The following is a 14,945-nucleotide window of genomic DNA, read 5'->3' on the forward strand; positions in this document are numbered from 1 at the left end:
GTTGAAATCATTGTGTTAAATTTATGCTGATGCTTAAATATTAAGTGCTGTTAGAAATCATTCCATCTAACCTTGTTATTTACCATAAAAGTATAAAATAAATCCTAAACTGCTGCTACATTCAAGTTGTGAAAAATCAGTTCCGCAACAGATGTCCTAACACAATGTTCTGATATTTTTTTCTTACCAATGGTGTTGCTGAGGCTATTGTTTTAATACATCCTGCTGTCTCTTTAATAATTGGATACAACTGGACTGAATAATAAGTAACTGGGTACATTCGCCCTCCCAAATTTTGAGCCAAGACTCCAGAGGCCATTCCTTTCTACAAGTAAATGGAAGGGCTTACGTAATTTGGCATTCTGAGTGCAGGTGCTGCCATCAAGGCTTTCTTCAGAGTTATGAATGATTTATCGAAATCTGAAGTCCTTCAGTGTCTGCTTTTGCAGAGGCCACCAATGGATCAGCTATTTCTCCAAAGGCTGGTATCCAGGGTCTGCAAAATCCTACAACTCCTAAAAATGCTCTCACTTTTTTCTTTGTTTTAGGCCTGAGCATATCCTGAATGTTTTTTATTTGCCCGATATTTCCCTGCCTTTTTCAGATTATAAATACCCTAAATATTCCACTTCTTCCTTACAAAACTGTAATTTATCTGGGGAAACCCAGTGGCCTCTTTCAACTAAAGCAACCAGTAAAGCCTTTGTATCTTTTACACAAATTCCTGTATTTGAACTAGCACTTAGCAAATCATCAGCATTGTGAATCAGCACAGAATTATTCAGTAATTCAACACTCTACAAGTCTGTAACTAAAATCTTTGAAAATAGCACAGATGATCCTGCAAAGCCTTGTGGTATTCTAGTCCATGTCATTTGTCACCCCTTCCATGTAAAAGGAAATAAATATTGAGAATCCTGAAGAAAGCTGCACACAAATCAAGTACAGAAAAATATTTTGTATCTGCCAGTATCAAGGTTATCATAGTCGATGGATCAGGGACTACCGCGTGGGGTATCACTACTCATTTATTAATTGCCCATAGGTCTTGTGTTACAAGGAGATTCTCAAGGGGTGAAATTCCCATCATTATTTTTTGAACATTTTGTTTTGAAAGTTTTAAAGTTATACCTTCAGAGGAACATACCAATTCTGCTTGCAATTTACACAAAAAGTCCCACCCTAATAAATTTGCAGACATTGATTCCAATAAAGGAATGGTCTGCTGCAGGCCTATTTGTACCACCGTAATCTTGAGCTAAAGAAAACAAAGGAGACAGGAGAAAGCAAGAATGAGGAAGTGGTCTGAAGGAAGATTCCAGACTGACCCATAGTGTGATGTATAAGAAATGTTTGTTCATTATTTTTCATGGCTATATTAAGAAGGGAACAAAAGGAGTTGCTCAAGCGGCGGTAAAAACCTTGAGACATCCTGCCTGTTGATGTCTCGGATATACGGTTAAGAGAACTTTGTGTAAACAGTACAATTGCCAACCCGATAACCCACTGCCCTATCTTAAGAAAAACTAACATGACCAAATAAGGAGGAGAAGCGCTGCAAACTAAGCAGAGGAAGACTACTGCCTTCATCCGCGCGACCACCAGAGGGACAGAGACGACCCCCTAGCACCAATCGACGCAGCCGCAGTACTAGAAAGGGGCCACGTAACCCCGGAAGAACCTGATGATAAAAGGGGACTGCGAAAGGGGGAGGGTGCGTGCCGTTTGGAGGAGCATGGACTCCCCGGCCGCCCAGCGCTGTTTTGCTTGCTGATCGCTTACTCAATAAACTAATCGACTTGCTATAAATTCTTTCTGGCTAAAGAGTAATTTATAAAAATAGTAACCTTTAATATATTAAAGAACAGTCCCATCAAAATGGTAATGTATGGAAATGCACGAAAAGATCTTCGTCCGTTTTGGTAAATAAGTTCTTCCTAATATCCAACCTAAACCTCCCCTGGTGCAATTTTAGCCCATTCCCTCTCTTCCTATTACCGGAAACGTGGGAGAATAGACCAATCTCCACCTCGCTACAGCCATCTTTAAGGTACTTACAGAGAGTGATAAGGTCCCCCCTGAGCCTCCTCTTCTCCAGTCTGAACAATCCCAGCTCCCTCAGCCGCTCCTCGTAAGACTTGTTCTCCAGACCCCTCATCAGCTTCGTTGCCCTTCTCTGGACTCGCTCGAGCACCTCCATGTCCTTCTTGTAGTGAAGGGCCCAAAACTGAGCACAGTACTCGAGGTGCGGCCTCACCAGAGCCGAGTACAGGGAGACAATCACTTCCCTAGACCTGCTGGCCACACTATTTCTGGTACAAGCCAGGATGCTGTTGGCCTTCTTGGCCACCTGAGCACACTGCTGGCTCATATTCAGCCGACTATCAACCAATACTCCCAGGTCCTTCTCTGCCAGGCAGCCTTCCAGCCACTCATCTCTCAGCCTGTAGTGCTGCTTGGGGTTGTTGTGCCCCAGGTGCAGGACCCGGCACTTGGCCTTGTTGAACTTCATACAGTTGGCCTCAGCCCATCGGTCCAGCCTATCCAGATCCTCCTGCAGAGCCTTCCTACCCTCGAGCAGATCAACACATGCACCTAACTTGGTGTCGTCTGCAAACTTACTGAGGGTGCACTCAATCCCCTCATCCAGATCATTGATAAAGATATTAAAGAGGACTGGCCCCAGTACTGAGCCCTGGGGGACTCCACTAGTGACCGGCCTCCAAGTGGATTTAACTCCATTCACCACGACTCTTTGGGCCCGGCTACCCAGCCAGTTTTTAACCCAACAAAGCGTATGCCAGTCCAAGCCATGAGCAGCCAGTTTCTTCAGAATGCTGTGGGAAACAGTGTCAAAAGCCTTACTGAAGTCAAGGTAGACCACATCCACAGCCTTTCCCTCGTCCACTAAGCGCATCACTTTGTCATAGAAGGAGATCAGGTTTGTCAAGCAGGACCTGCCTTTCATAAACCCATGCTGACTGGGCCTGATCGCTTGTTTGCCCTGCAAGTGACGTGTGATGACACTCAGGATAATCTGCTCCATGAGCTTCCCTGGCACTGAAGTCAGACTGACAGGCCTATAGTTTCCTGGGTCCACCCTCGGGCCCTTCTTGTAGATGGGCGTCACATTTGCTAGCCTCCAGTTGACTGGGACCTTCCCTGATAGCCAGGACTGCTGATAAAGGATGGAAAGCGGTTTGGCCAGCTCTTCCGCCAGTTCTCTCATTAGCCTCGGGTGGATCCCATCCGGCCCCATTGACTTGCGTACATCTAAGTGCTGTAGCAGGTTGCCAACCATTTCCTCATGGATTATAAGGGCCACATTCTGCTCACCATCCCCTTCCACCAGCTCAGGGTACTGGGTATCCAGAGAACAACTGGTCTTGCTGCTAAACACTGAGGCAAAGAATGCATTAAGCACCTCAGCCTTTTCCTCATCTCTTGTCACTAAGTTTCCCCCCGCATCCAGTAGAGGATGGAGATTCTCCTTAGTCCTCCTTTTCGTGTTTATATATTTATAAAAACATTTTTTGTTATCTTTAACAGCAGTAGCCAGATTGAGCTCCAGATGAGCTTTGGCCTTTCTAATTTTGTCCCTGCACAGCCTTACAACATCCTTATAGTCCTCCTGAGTGGCCCGCCCTCTTTTCCAAAAATCATAAATCATTATGATCTTTTCCAAAGATCATAAACCCTCTTCTTTTTCCTAAGCTCTAGCCACAGCTCTCTGTTCATCCAGGCCAGTCTTCTTCCGTGCCGGCTTGTCTTTGGGCACGTGGGGACAGACTGCTCCTGAGCCTTTAAGATTTCCTTCTTGAAGAGTGCCCAGCCTTCCCGGACTCCTCCGCCCTTCAGAACTGCCTCCCAAGGGACTCTGCCAACCAGTGTCCTGAATAGCTCAAAGTCTGCCTTCCAGAAGTCTAAGACAGCAGTTTTACTGATCCCCCTCCTGACTTCGCCAAGAATAGAGAACTCTACCATTTCGTGGTCACTCTGCCCAAGACAGCTCCCGGCCACCACATCTCCCACCAGTCCGTCACTGTTTGTGAACAGAAGGTCAAGAGGGGCACCTCCCATGGTAGGTCACTAACCAGCTGCATCAGGAAGCTATCTTCCACGCTCTCCAGAAACCTCCTAGACTGCTTCCTCTGAGCTGTACTGTATTTCCAGGATACATCTGGGAAGTTGAAGTCCCTCAAGAGAACAAATGCTGGCGATTGCACGACTTCTGCCAGCTGCCTTTAGAACTCCTCATCTGTGTCCTCATCCTGGTGGTCTATAACAGACCCCTACCAGGATGCCTGCCTTGTTGGCCTTCCTGCTGATCCTAACCCATAGGGACTCAACCTTATCATTCCCAGCCTCAAGTTCCACAACATCAAAACACTCTTTAATATAGAGAGCCACACCACCACCCCTTCTGTGCTGCCTGTCCCTTCTGAAGAGCCTATAGCCAATCATTGCAGCACTCCAGTCATGGGAGTGGTCCCACCACGTTTCATAGCTTGCCTGTTGCACAGTGGCTTCCACCTCAGGCCATTGAGGAAGAGATCATAAAATCATCAAGGCTGGAAAAGACTTCAAAGATCATCTAGTCCAACAGTCCCCCAACGACCAATATTACCAACTAAAAAATGTACCAAAGTACCAGATCGAACCTTTTCTTAAACACCCCCAGGGACAGTGACTCTACCACCACTCTGGGCAACCTGTTCCAGTGCCTAAATAAATGCAACATACAGGTGGGCTCGTGATCAAGGGGTGGACCTGACCATGGACACTATTGTACAGATTATCCATGACTGTGAAACATGCTTCAATCAAGCAAGCCAAGTGGTTAAAGCCTCTCTGGTATGGAGGACAATGGCTGAAATATAAATATGGAGAGGCCTGGCAGATTGTTTACATCATAGAATCAGTTGGACTAGGAGGGGTAGAGGATTTGATACAAACCCTATACAAATCCATGAAAGGATTTACAGGGCAAGGGGAGCAGGGAGGAACAAAGAGGGGGGTAGATAGAAAAGGAAATAAAGGGGGCCAGTTGAGCATAAAACAGGGACAGTCTGTCTGAGCCCTGCACCTCAAGACTGCCATCTGTCCTATCTTTTTATATCTTCTGATTAAATCATTTTCTTAACTATCTCTCTGTGTTATCTGTAGGTTTGTGCCTGGTGTACCTGGCCAATAAGCACACAGTCAGAATCTACATGAGTGTAATTAATTCTGCAGAATCAAGTGCTTGGCAAGCACACCTCTGACTTGAAGCACCATTATTTATACACAGCTAACTTGTGAAACTCTCTCTCTAGCTACTTCTGATTGGTTGTTTTAGCTCATCTAGCTTATTTGCTATTGAGCATGCATGTTAAAGAGGAAGGGGGGGGGGATCAAATCTCACATTTCTATACATTTCCATTTCGATGGGTGTGTTTTTAATATGATAATGACCTTTAATGAGCAAAAGGTTACTATGGGTCAGTCTGGAATGTTCCTGCAGCTGTTTTCCTCCTTGCTTTCTTGTTTTCATCCCTTATCTCCTTTGATTTTGCTAGCTCAAGGCTACTGGTCTTGTTTTCTTCAAGGTTTCCTTGTTTTCTTCAGCTCAGGACTGTTGTCTGATAAAAAGTTCTAATTTGTTACCCATTGTGCAGTGAACCAATCCACACCCTAGGTTGAAATATTGTTTATTTCAGAATTGAGCAAGTCTGGGTACCAGGTGGTTTCCCACAAAGCTATCAAACCTAAGGATTTTCCAGGCCATTCTTTATACAATCCCTTATCAATACGTTTACATGTTTGTACAATCCCCTAGCCTCTGCTTGGTTATGTAATTAGCATACTGCTGCCATGACACAATCATTCTGTGCAACCTCAGAGAGGAAGGGTCCCTTGTTGGGCTGGGGTCTCCCAGCCTAGGGGTGTGATTTTTACTATTATAATGAGGATGGTTCACAGATAGTTCACATTAGAATACTCTTAATCTTTGTTTTTCAGCCAACTAGTTAGGTTGATTGGTGATGAATTCAAGGGCATAATTCAGGATGTTTCCCTCAAGAATGTCAATGTAATGGTCTTCCTGATTAGCAGTGCCTCAGTTAATCATCCTTTAGACATCTCCAAGGCCTGGGTCATCTTGCCTTTTCCTCAAAGTACATATTTTATCTCTTTCACACAAAACAGAATTAACTATACACTGGTATCAGGACTACATTTGCATGTTCTCATTCTCTATCCCATGGATATGTGTGCTGCAAGGACTAAGTGACAGCTACTCATGAGATCTGTGTGTGTGGTTGGTGCCAGCTGCTGGAGTCAGACCCGGGGTATAGGTGCCGCTGGCCTGTGGTGTCATCGGCTGCAGTGAATGAGGGTCCTAGTGTCAGTTGTTGGAGGGGCCATAGCTCTCTGGATCTAGGGAGGGTCCTAAAGACCTTGAAGCTGGAGTACCAGCTACTGGGGGGATCGTCATGAATGGACTGGGTGTCAGCTGCTGGAGTCAGACTGAGGGTGTAGGCAACCCAGCTACTAGAGTGAATAGGGTCTCAGAATCAGCTACTGGATTGGCAGGAGTACTTAACCTCCAGCCACTAGCGCAGGACCATTTTTTGTCCTGAAAAACAGATACTGGGAGGGACTAGCATTAGTGAGAGGCTCAGTACTGTGGCTGGAGCAGGACAACAGGTCACAGCCTGCATGCCTGGTGCTGGCTGCTGGGGGAGGGGTGCCAAGTGTCTGTATTTTCCCCAAACCTGGTATGCATATGTATACACTAGCCAACTTCCTGCTGGACTAGCTGGTGGGGGACTTGTGAATGTGGAGTGCCTGTGGGACGAGCGTGTGAGTGCTGCATGTGAACATCAAACTGGACCAACCAGTGAGCAGAGGACCTGTGAAGTGGGTGGGATCTAGGCAATGGTACCAGGTGGACAGAGGGGCCATGCCGGTACTTGACGAATCTGTGACTGTGCATGTGCTTGCGTTGTGTGTGTGCCTTCACTAGTGACCTATTGTACCAGATGAAGGGGGACTTGGCTGTCTATGTTTACATTCTATGTGAGTCCTGTATGTAGGTGCTGTTGAAGACAGTGCCTCATCTGTGTCAGTTTGTGTGTGACTAGCCGTGTTAGTGTCCTCTGTGTGTGTGTGTCTCTGGGATACATGCTAAGCTTCACTGTTGGTTGAACCTGCAAACAGGAAAGTGGCAGCCGCCTCTCTCAGCCTAAGCAGAGACCCCAGGTCCCTGAGTCACTGGGCTGGTCTCCCTGAGAAAATGTGGGCATAATGGTGTCAAGAAATGTCTGTCAGCCAATCACAGAGCAATATGAAAACATATGGGGAATGACGCTGTCAAAAGTGGCAGCCACACTGTACGTAATGACAGTAGGCTTCCTTTACTGGTGTGCTCCCAGGTACACTGATAAGGGTGACTAGTCCTACCAGACAGTCGCAAGGCTACCTGAGAACATATGGGTATGACAGTGTCAAGAAATGTCCATCAGCCAGTCGCTGGAGTATGAAAACACATGAGTTATGTTTAACAAAATAGTAGCTCCCTTCAATAAAATGGCACCTGTAACAAAATGTCAGCCCCCTCTGTATGTAAGGGAAGTGCCTTCCCGGTCTGATATACATTTGAGTAAACAAGTAGGGTGGTTAGTCATAGAATCATAGAGTATCCAGAGTTGGAAGGGACCCATAAGGATCATCAAGTCCAACTCCTGGCACCGCACAGGTCTGCCCAAAAGTTTAGACCATGTGACTAAGTGCACAGTCCAATTGCTTCTTAAATTCAGACAGGCTTGGTGCAGTGACTACTTCACTGGGGAGCCTATTCCAGTGTGCGACCACCCTCTCGGTGAAGAACCTCTTCCTGATGTCTAGCCTAAACTTCCCCTGCCTCAACTTAACACCGTTCCCGCAGGTCCTGTCACTGGTGATAATGGAGAATAGGTCACCTGCCTCTCCACTCCCCCTCGCGAGGAAGTTGTAGACTGTGATGAGGTCCCCCCTCAGCCTCCTCTTCTCCAGGCTGAACAGGCCAAGTGACCTCAGCCGCTCCTCATATGTCTTCCCCTCTAGGCCCTTCACCATCTTTGTCGCCCTCCTCTGGACACTCTCCAACAGTTTTACGTCCTTTTTGTACTGTGGTGCCCAAAACTGCACACAGTACTCGAGGTGAGGCCGCACCAGCGCAGAGTAGAGCGGGACAATCACTTCCCTCGACCGACTAGCGATGCCGTGCTTGATGCACCCCGGGATACGGTTGGCCCTCCTGGCTGCCAGGGCGCACTGCTGGCTCATATTCAACTTGCTGTCAACCACAACCCCCAGATCCCTCTCTGCGGGGCTGCTCTCCAGCGTCTCATCGCCCAGTCTGTACGTATAGCCAGGGTTGCCCTGTCCCAGGTGCAGGACCCGGCACTTGCTTTTGTTAAACTTCATGTGGTTGGTGATCGCCCAGCTCTCCAATCTGTCCAGATCTCTCTGCAAGGCCTTTCCACCCTCATCCAAGTCCACAGCTCCTCCAAGTTTGGTGTCGTCGGCAAATTTCCTCAAAACACCCTCTAGTCCTACATCCAAATCATTTATAAAAACACTGAAGAGGACTGGCCCTAAAATGGAGCCTTGAGGGACCCCACTAGTGACCATCCGCCAGCCTGATGTGGCCCCATTTACCACAACCCTTTGAGCCCTGCCCGTCAGCCAATTGCTCACCCATCGTATGATGTTTTTGTTTAGCTGTATGCTGGACACTTTGTCCAGTAGGATCCTATGGGAAACCGTGTCGAAAGCTTTGCTGAAGTCCAAAAAGATCACATCAGCTGGTTTCCCTTGATCGACTAGATGGGTGATCTTATCATAAAAAGAAATCAAATTTGTTAGGCAGGACCTACCCCTCGTGAACCCATGTTGGCTGGGACCAATGACTGCATTGTCCCCCAGGTGCGCTTCAATAGCTTCAAGGATCATCCTCTCCATAATTTTACCAGGCACTGACGTGAGACTGACAGGCCTGTAATTGCTAGGGTCTTCTTTCTTGCCCTTCTTGAAAATTGGCACAACATTTGCCAGCTTCCAGTCCAATGGGACCTCTCCAGATTCCCAAGATCGTTGAAAAATAATTGAGAGAGGTCCCGCGATGACGTCAGCCAGCTCTTTAAGCACCCTGGGATGAATCCCATCTGCACCCATGGACTTGTATGGATCCAGGTGGAGCAGCAAATCCCGCACACGTTCAGGGTCGGTTGGGAGTTTGTCATTCCCACCATCATGGTCCTCCAGCTCAGGGTACCCTGGGTCCTGAAGCCCATCATTAGCACTGAAGACAGAGGCGAAGAAGGCGTTAAACGTCTCTGCTTTGCCTATGTCATTGTCTGTGAGGAGACCTTCCCCATCTAGTAGCGGACCTATGTTTTCTTTGGTCCTCCTTTTTCTGTTCACATATCTAAAAAAAACTTTTTTATTGTCTCCCACAGACCTGGCCAGCTTCAACCCTAGTTGGGCTTTGGCCACACGAATTTTCTCCCTACAAATGTGGACAGCATCCCTGTATTCCTTCCACGTTGCCTGACCCTGCTTCCAGCAGCTGTACACTTTCTGTTTTCACCTAAGCTCCAGTAGAAGGTCCCTGGTCAGCCAGGCCGGCCTTCTGCCCCGCCTGCTTGACTTTTTTGGAATCGCCTGATCTTGTGCTTTTAGGAGGCAGTGCTTAAAGACTGACCAGCACTGATAGACGCCAATGCCTTCAAAAGCAGTTTCCCAGGGGACCTTGCTGACTAGTTCCCTGAGCAGCCTGAAGTCTGCTTTCCCCATATCCAGGGCTGAAGTTTTGGTGGCAGTTTTCCTTCTGTCACCATAAATTCTAAACTCAACCACTTCATGGTCACATGTCATAGTCCACACAGTCCTGCCAGCCAATCACAACAGAGCATGCGACCGGAAGAAGGGAGTGACTGCTGGGGTAAATACCCTTGAGGCTGCTGAGAGGGAGTGGATTTTCCACTAAAAGTTGAGGGGAAGTGGGGAATTTGTCACTTCTTATCTTGTACGTCAGTGGTACCTGTACTACTAATATAGCTTAATCATCCCAAACCACAACTGAACAAAGAAAAATCTGATGCTATAAAACTTTGGAACTTCCAGCAATATATTGTTCAACCTTCAAGGTAAACTAATATGGATATTGTTTATTTTACACAGTAATCAGTAAACAATAATAATTAGTAGAATGGAGTAGAATTAAAGTAGAATGGAGTAGAACTGAAGTAGAATGGAGCAAACAAAACAAATATTTTCAGTCTGTGTAAAGGCAGTTTTTTAAGCTTCCCTCAGAGATTTGGGCTAGTAAAGAAAAAGAGAGACTAAGTGGTGGTTTGGCTGGAAATGGAATCCATACATACTCTCAAAGAAACCACTCACTTTTTAATTTTTCTCTCAGTTTCTGGTCACCATTTTTAATGTAGATGTGAAATAAAGAAGTAGGGCAGGATATCTTGAGCGGCCTGGCAAATTAATGACAATGAAATAAACACCCCATGTGTATATTGATTAGTGAATGCTAGTTATTAAAATGATTTATTCAAAAAAAGTAACTCTAGGCTGGGGTTCTTTCTTCAGGGTTTTCAGATGATGTGTGTATTGAAACCTGTGGACTGTTTCTAGCTTTTGTACTTTGAAGAGATGTGATTTATTGCACAGACACTTTTCCATGAGTCTTTTTATTCCTGGTTCTCTTACCTTTATGAAATATGAGAGATCTGAAACAGATCCTTCTGTGATGCTTAGAAGTTGAAATGTGGCACGGATAAGAAAATATTTTTTAATTTTATTTTCCTTGCAAACTATTTTTTTAAGCCCATTGCTTATATTCCCATTACCATTTATTTGGAGTTGGTAATTTATTCTGGTAGATCTTCCTGGGGATTTCTTGAACATTCACTTGGTTGGGTAGCAACATTTAGAAGTTAACAGGAAGTCAATTTGTGACCAGCAAGCAACAACAGTGTCACAAACAGCAGAACTGGCAGGATGCAGACTGCTGTGGAGTCACAGCTGTTGAATGTAGTGTGAAGCAGAAATACTACCACATAGACATTAGTCCTCATAATTTAATGCACATTAAATTTTACTAATATTCAGATATAGGTATGCCATAGAACTGTCAACCAATGTATTTATTCTAGTGTTACGTGGTTGTAGTTCATTTCAGGCTATGTAGTAAGCTCCATGTCTTACCTCAAGGGGAGAAATCGTATGTGAAAGCATTTTCTAAGTTCCCGTTTATACTACAGTTTTCAAACCAGAGCCTTTACATTTTATACCCAGTGCTGTAAAGCTGATAATATGAAACTGAAACATCGAACAATGCTGTTTTCATATCACAGAATGTTAGGGATTGGAAGCTGACCTTGAAAGATCTAGTCCAATCCCCCTGCCGGAGCAGAAACACCTAGATCAGGTCACACAGGAACGCGTCCAGCTGGGTTTTCAATGTCTCCAGAGAAGGAGATTCCACAACCCCCCTGAGTTGAAGTTTTGGCTGAAGTTTTGGTGACAGTTTTCCTTCTGTCACCATAAATTCTAAACTCAACCACTTCGTGGTCACTATGACCGAGACGGCCGCCAACTGCCACGTCCCCCACAAGACCCTCTCTGTTCTCCAGCAACAGATCTAGGAGGGCACCTTTCCTAGTTGGCTCTCTTAGCACCTGCACCAAGAAGTTATCATCTAGGTGTTTTATGAACCTCCTGGACTTGCTCGTGTCAGCCGTGTGGTGATCCCAGCTGACGTCTGGCAAGTTGAAATCCCCCATAAGGACAAGGGGAGTTGATCTCGAGGCATCTCTTAGTTCTGCAAAGAATAATTCATCGACGTTGTTGTCCTGGCCGGGTGGTCTGTAATAAGACTCCCACAACAACATCCCCTTTATTTGTTCGTCCCTTAATCCTTACCCAGAGGCTCTCAACTTTGCCATCGCCAACTTGAAGTTCCACACAGTCCAGCCCATGCTTCACATACATTGCCACCCCGGCCACCTCGCCTACCCTGCCTGTCCCTCTTGAAGAGCCTGTAACCATCTATTGCAACACACCAGCCACAGGACTCATCCCACCAGGTTTCGCTTATGCCAATGATGTCGTAGCTGTGGGACTGGGCCAAGACTTCTAGCTCATCCATTTTATTCCTCATACTGCGTGCATTTGTGTAGAAGCACTTCAAATGCGCCTCCCTACACGCAGCACCTTGTGTACCTGACCGAAGGGCCTCACTAGGACACAGTCCCTCTGATTCTAGCACACCATCCCTTAGCTCATCACCGGTGTGCCTGGTTTTATCCCCTTCCCCCTTCGACTCCAGTTTAAAGCCCTATCTATCAGCCCTGCCAACTCCTGAGCAAAAATCCTTACCTCTCTCTGAGAGAGGCGCATCCCATCTGGTGCCAGCAGGCCCGGTGTCGCGTAGACCTTCCTGTGATCGAAAAACCCAAAATTCCGCCGGTTGCACCAGTCCCGAAGCCACGTGTTAATGTGATGAGTCTGCTTGTCAGCATCGATCCCCCCTATCAGAAGGACAGAGGCAAACACAACCTGTGCCCCTGATCCTTTAAGTAGTCGCCCCAAAGCCCTAAAGTCCCTTTTGATCGCTCTCGGACTTCTCGTTGCTACCTCGTCATTACCAGCCTGAAAGACCAGTAGCGGGTAGTAGTCGGTGGGCCTTACCAGGTGCTTGACTTTCTTAGCGAAGTCTCTCACCTGAGTCCCAGGGAAGCAACAGACTTCCCTGTGGGTTGGGTCCGGTCGGCATATTGGGCCCTCTGTCCCTTTCAAAAGGGAGTCCCCCATGACAATAACCCTTCTTTCTTTTTTGACAGTTGATGTAGCAATGCGGGGGGTAGGTTGCCTTGCCTTAGGCATCCTCTCCAACTGGGACGGGCTTTCGTCTACTTCGTTGTTCTGACTGTCGTGTTCTAGAGCCTCATACCTGTTATATAAGGGTAGATGGGAAGGTGAGGTGGGCAGGGACAGGGCTCGCCTACCACCCCAAACAGGAACCTGCCTCCATTCCCCCCCTTGGCCTAGGTCTCCTCTTACTGCCTGGCGGGATGAGGGAACTTTTGTCTTCTGCGTAGCAGGAGACATTTGTGCTATGGAAGGCTCGTGAGTCTGTCTCAGAGAGGGTAGAGTACACCTCCACCAGTCAATTTCCCTCTCTGACTCCCTGATGCTCCTGAGCCTGCTCACCTCCTCCCGAAGCTCCGCTACCTGGCTGAGCAGCTCTTCAACCTGGGCACACCTCCCACAGGCATACCCCTCGCTGCTGCTGTCAGATACCGACAGAAGACTCGGGCACACCCTGCAGCCCAAGACCTGGACGGCTGCATGTTTCCCCGAGCCCTCCATCTGAGTAGCCACATCGGTGACTGTGGCTGGAGAGGCCGCAACAGATGCGGAGGCCATGGTTTTCTGCCTGGTGGATACCTTGACCAGGTTCCTCGTAGGCAGGCTACAAGTACCGAAGGGAAAGACCGCTGCAAAAGAGCAGCGAGGGGCCCTCCCTGCTCGCCCTGCCTGCATGAACTGCCACGCAAACTGCCGTGCCCCGCCCTTCTGATGCGCCACGCCCTGTTTGCCCTCCCTGTTTGCCGTGGTCCTGGTCGCTCGCGCTCCCTAGGGGCTGCCTTTGAACGGCCGGGGCGGGGGCGCTGCTGGCTCCGCCTATGCCTCTCAGCCTCCCTCGTGAGGGCTGCCGGGTCCTGGCGGCTCCCTCGGCTGCTTCCAGTGGCCTCGATGCCGAAAAAAAAGCCTTGCCTGTCTCGATCCCCCGCTCCGCTGCAGAACACATCTGCCCCAGAGCCGATTGCCTTGGCAAGTGGGCACACTCCCTCACTCACACTCACACTCCCTCAAACCCACAACGGCAAGTGCCACGTACTTACAAAGGTGGAAGCAACAACCAGATGGCTGGAAACATATCCTGTGCCCCATGCCACCGCCCAGAACGCTATCCGGGGCCTCGAAAAGCAAGTCCTATGGCGACATGGCACCCCAGAATGAACTGAGTCAGACAATGGGACCCATTTCCGAAACAACCTTATAGACACTTATAGGCAAAGGGTGCTGGGAAACGGAAACGGACCACAAGTCCTCTGGAGGCATCTCCTGGCAGGTGTGAAGGAAAGGTATCCCTTCAAGGAAGATCTTGTATGTCTACCGGGCAAGTGGACCACCATGGAGAAGGGAATCCAGTACCTGAGGGAATTAGGTGTATGAGAGGTGATTTATGAGGACCTAGACAGTGAGCAGCTATCCAAAGATCCAGATGAAGTCAAATGTACACCACCCATGTGGCAGAAGTTTGTACGGAGTGCACCATCATCATATGCCAACTCATTGGCGGTAATGACCTGGAAAGACAATGAGGAACCCACGGTGGATGAATTGGCTAAACAACTCCGGCGGTCTGAAGAAAGTCTCTCCTCTTCACTACAGGCCTGCATCTCGGCTGTGGAAAAACTTTCTCAAGAGTTCCACCTACTAAAAGAGAATACTTTGGAGAAACTTTCTGAAGAGGTCCACCAACTTAGAATTTATCTTCCTCCCCACTTTTACAAACCAGTGTCTCAGCTATCAGGGGTAAGCATCCTTCTGAGCAAGGAACTCAATATAGTGGGTACACACCACATGCCACCCTGTGGTTTTACCTACATGACCATGGAGAGGACATGAGAAAATGGGATGGAAAATCTACCTCGCCCCTAGAGGCGTGGGTACGTGAGTTATAAGGAAAAACAGTCACAAAAGGGGGGTTCTCTGAGAAACTTGCTGCTCCTATTTCCAGCGGGCAGTCCTCCAGACACAGGAATGAAGATTCTGATAAGGACTAGAGGGGCCCTGCCTCCAGCCAGGAGGAGGAAAGGGACAATCGGGTTTATTGGACT

At 47.6% G+C, this 14,945-nt stretch overlaps 1 protein-coding gene across 1 annotated transcript; it reads right to left on the reverse strand.

Annotated features, from left to right (window-relative positions):
• Positions 1-11,828: 11,828 nt before the first annotated feature.
• Positions 11,829-13,581, reverse strand: LOC308184770 (uncharacterized protein; the record flags this gene model as incomplete). Its single annotated transcript, XM_080572299.1, has 2 exons — positions 11,829-11,857; positions 12,415-13,581. 2 exons carry the CDS (start codon positions 13,579-13,581, stop codon positions 11,852-11,854), a joined length of 1,173 nt encoding a protein of 390 aa, XP_080428425.1. The 3' UTR covers positions 11,829-11,851.
• Positions 13,582-14,945: the final 1,364 nt, after the last annotated feature.

Source organism: Anser brachyrhynchus (genome assembly GCF_964034855.1).
Source record: "Anser brachyrhynchus genome assembly, chromosome: W".
Classification (NCBI taxonomy): domain Eukaryota; kingdom Metazoa; phylum Chordata; class Aves; order Anseriformes; family Anatidae; genus Anser; species Anser brachyrhynchus.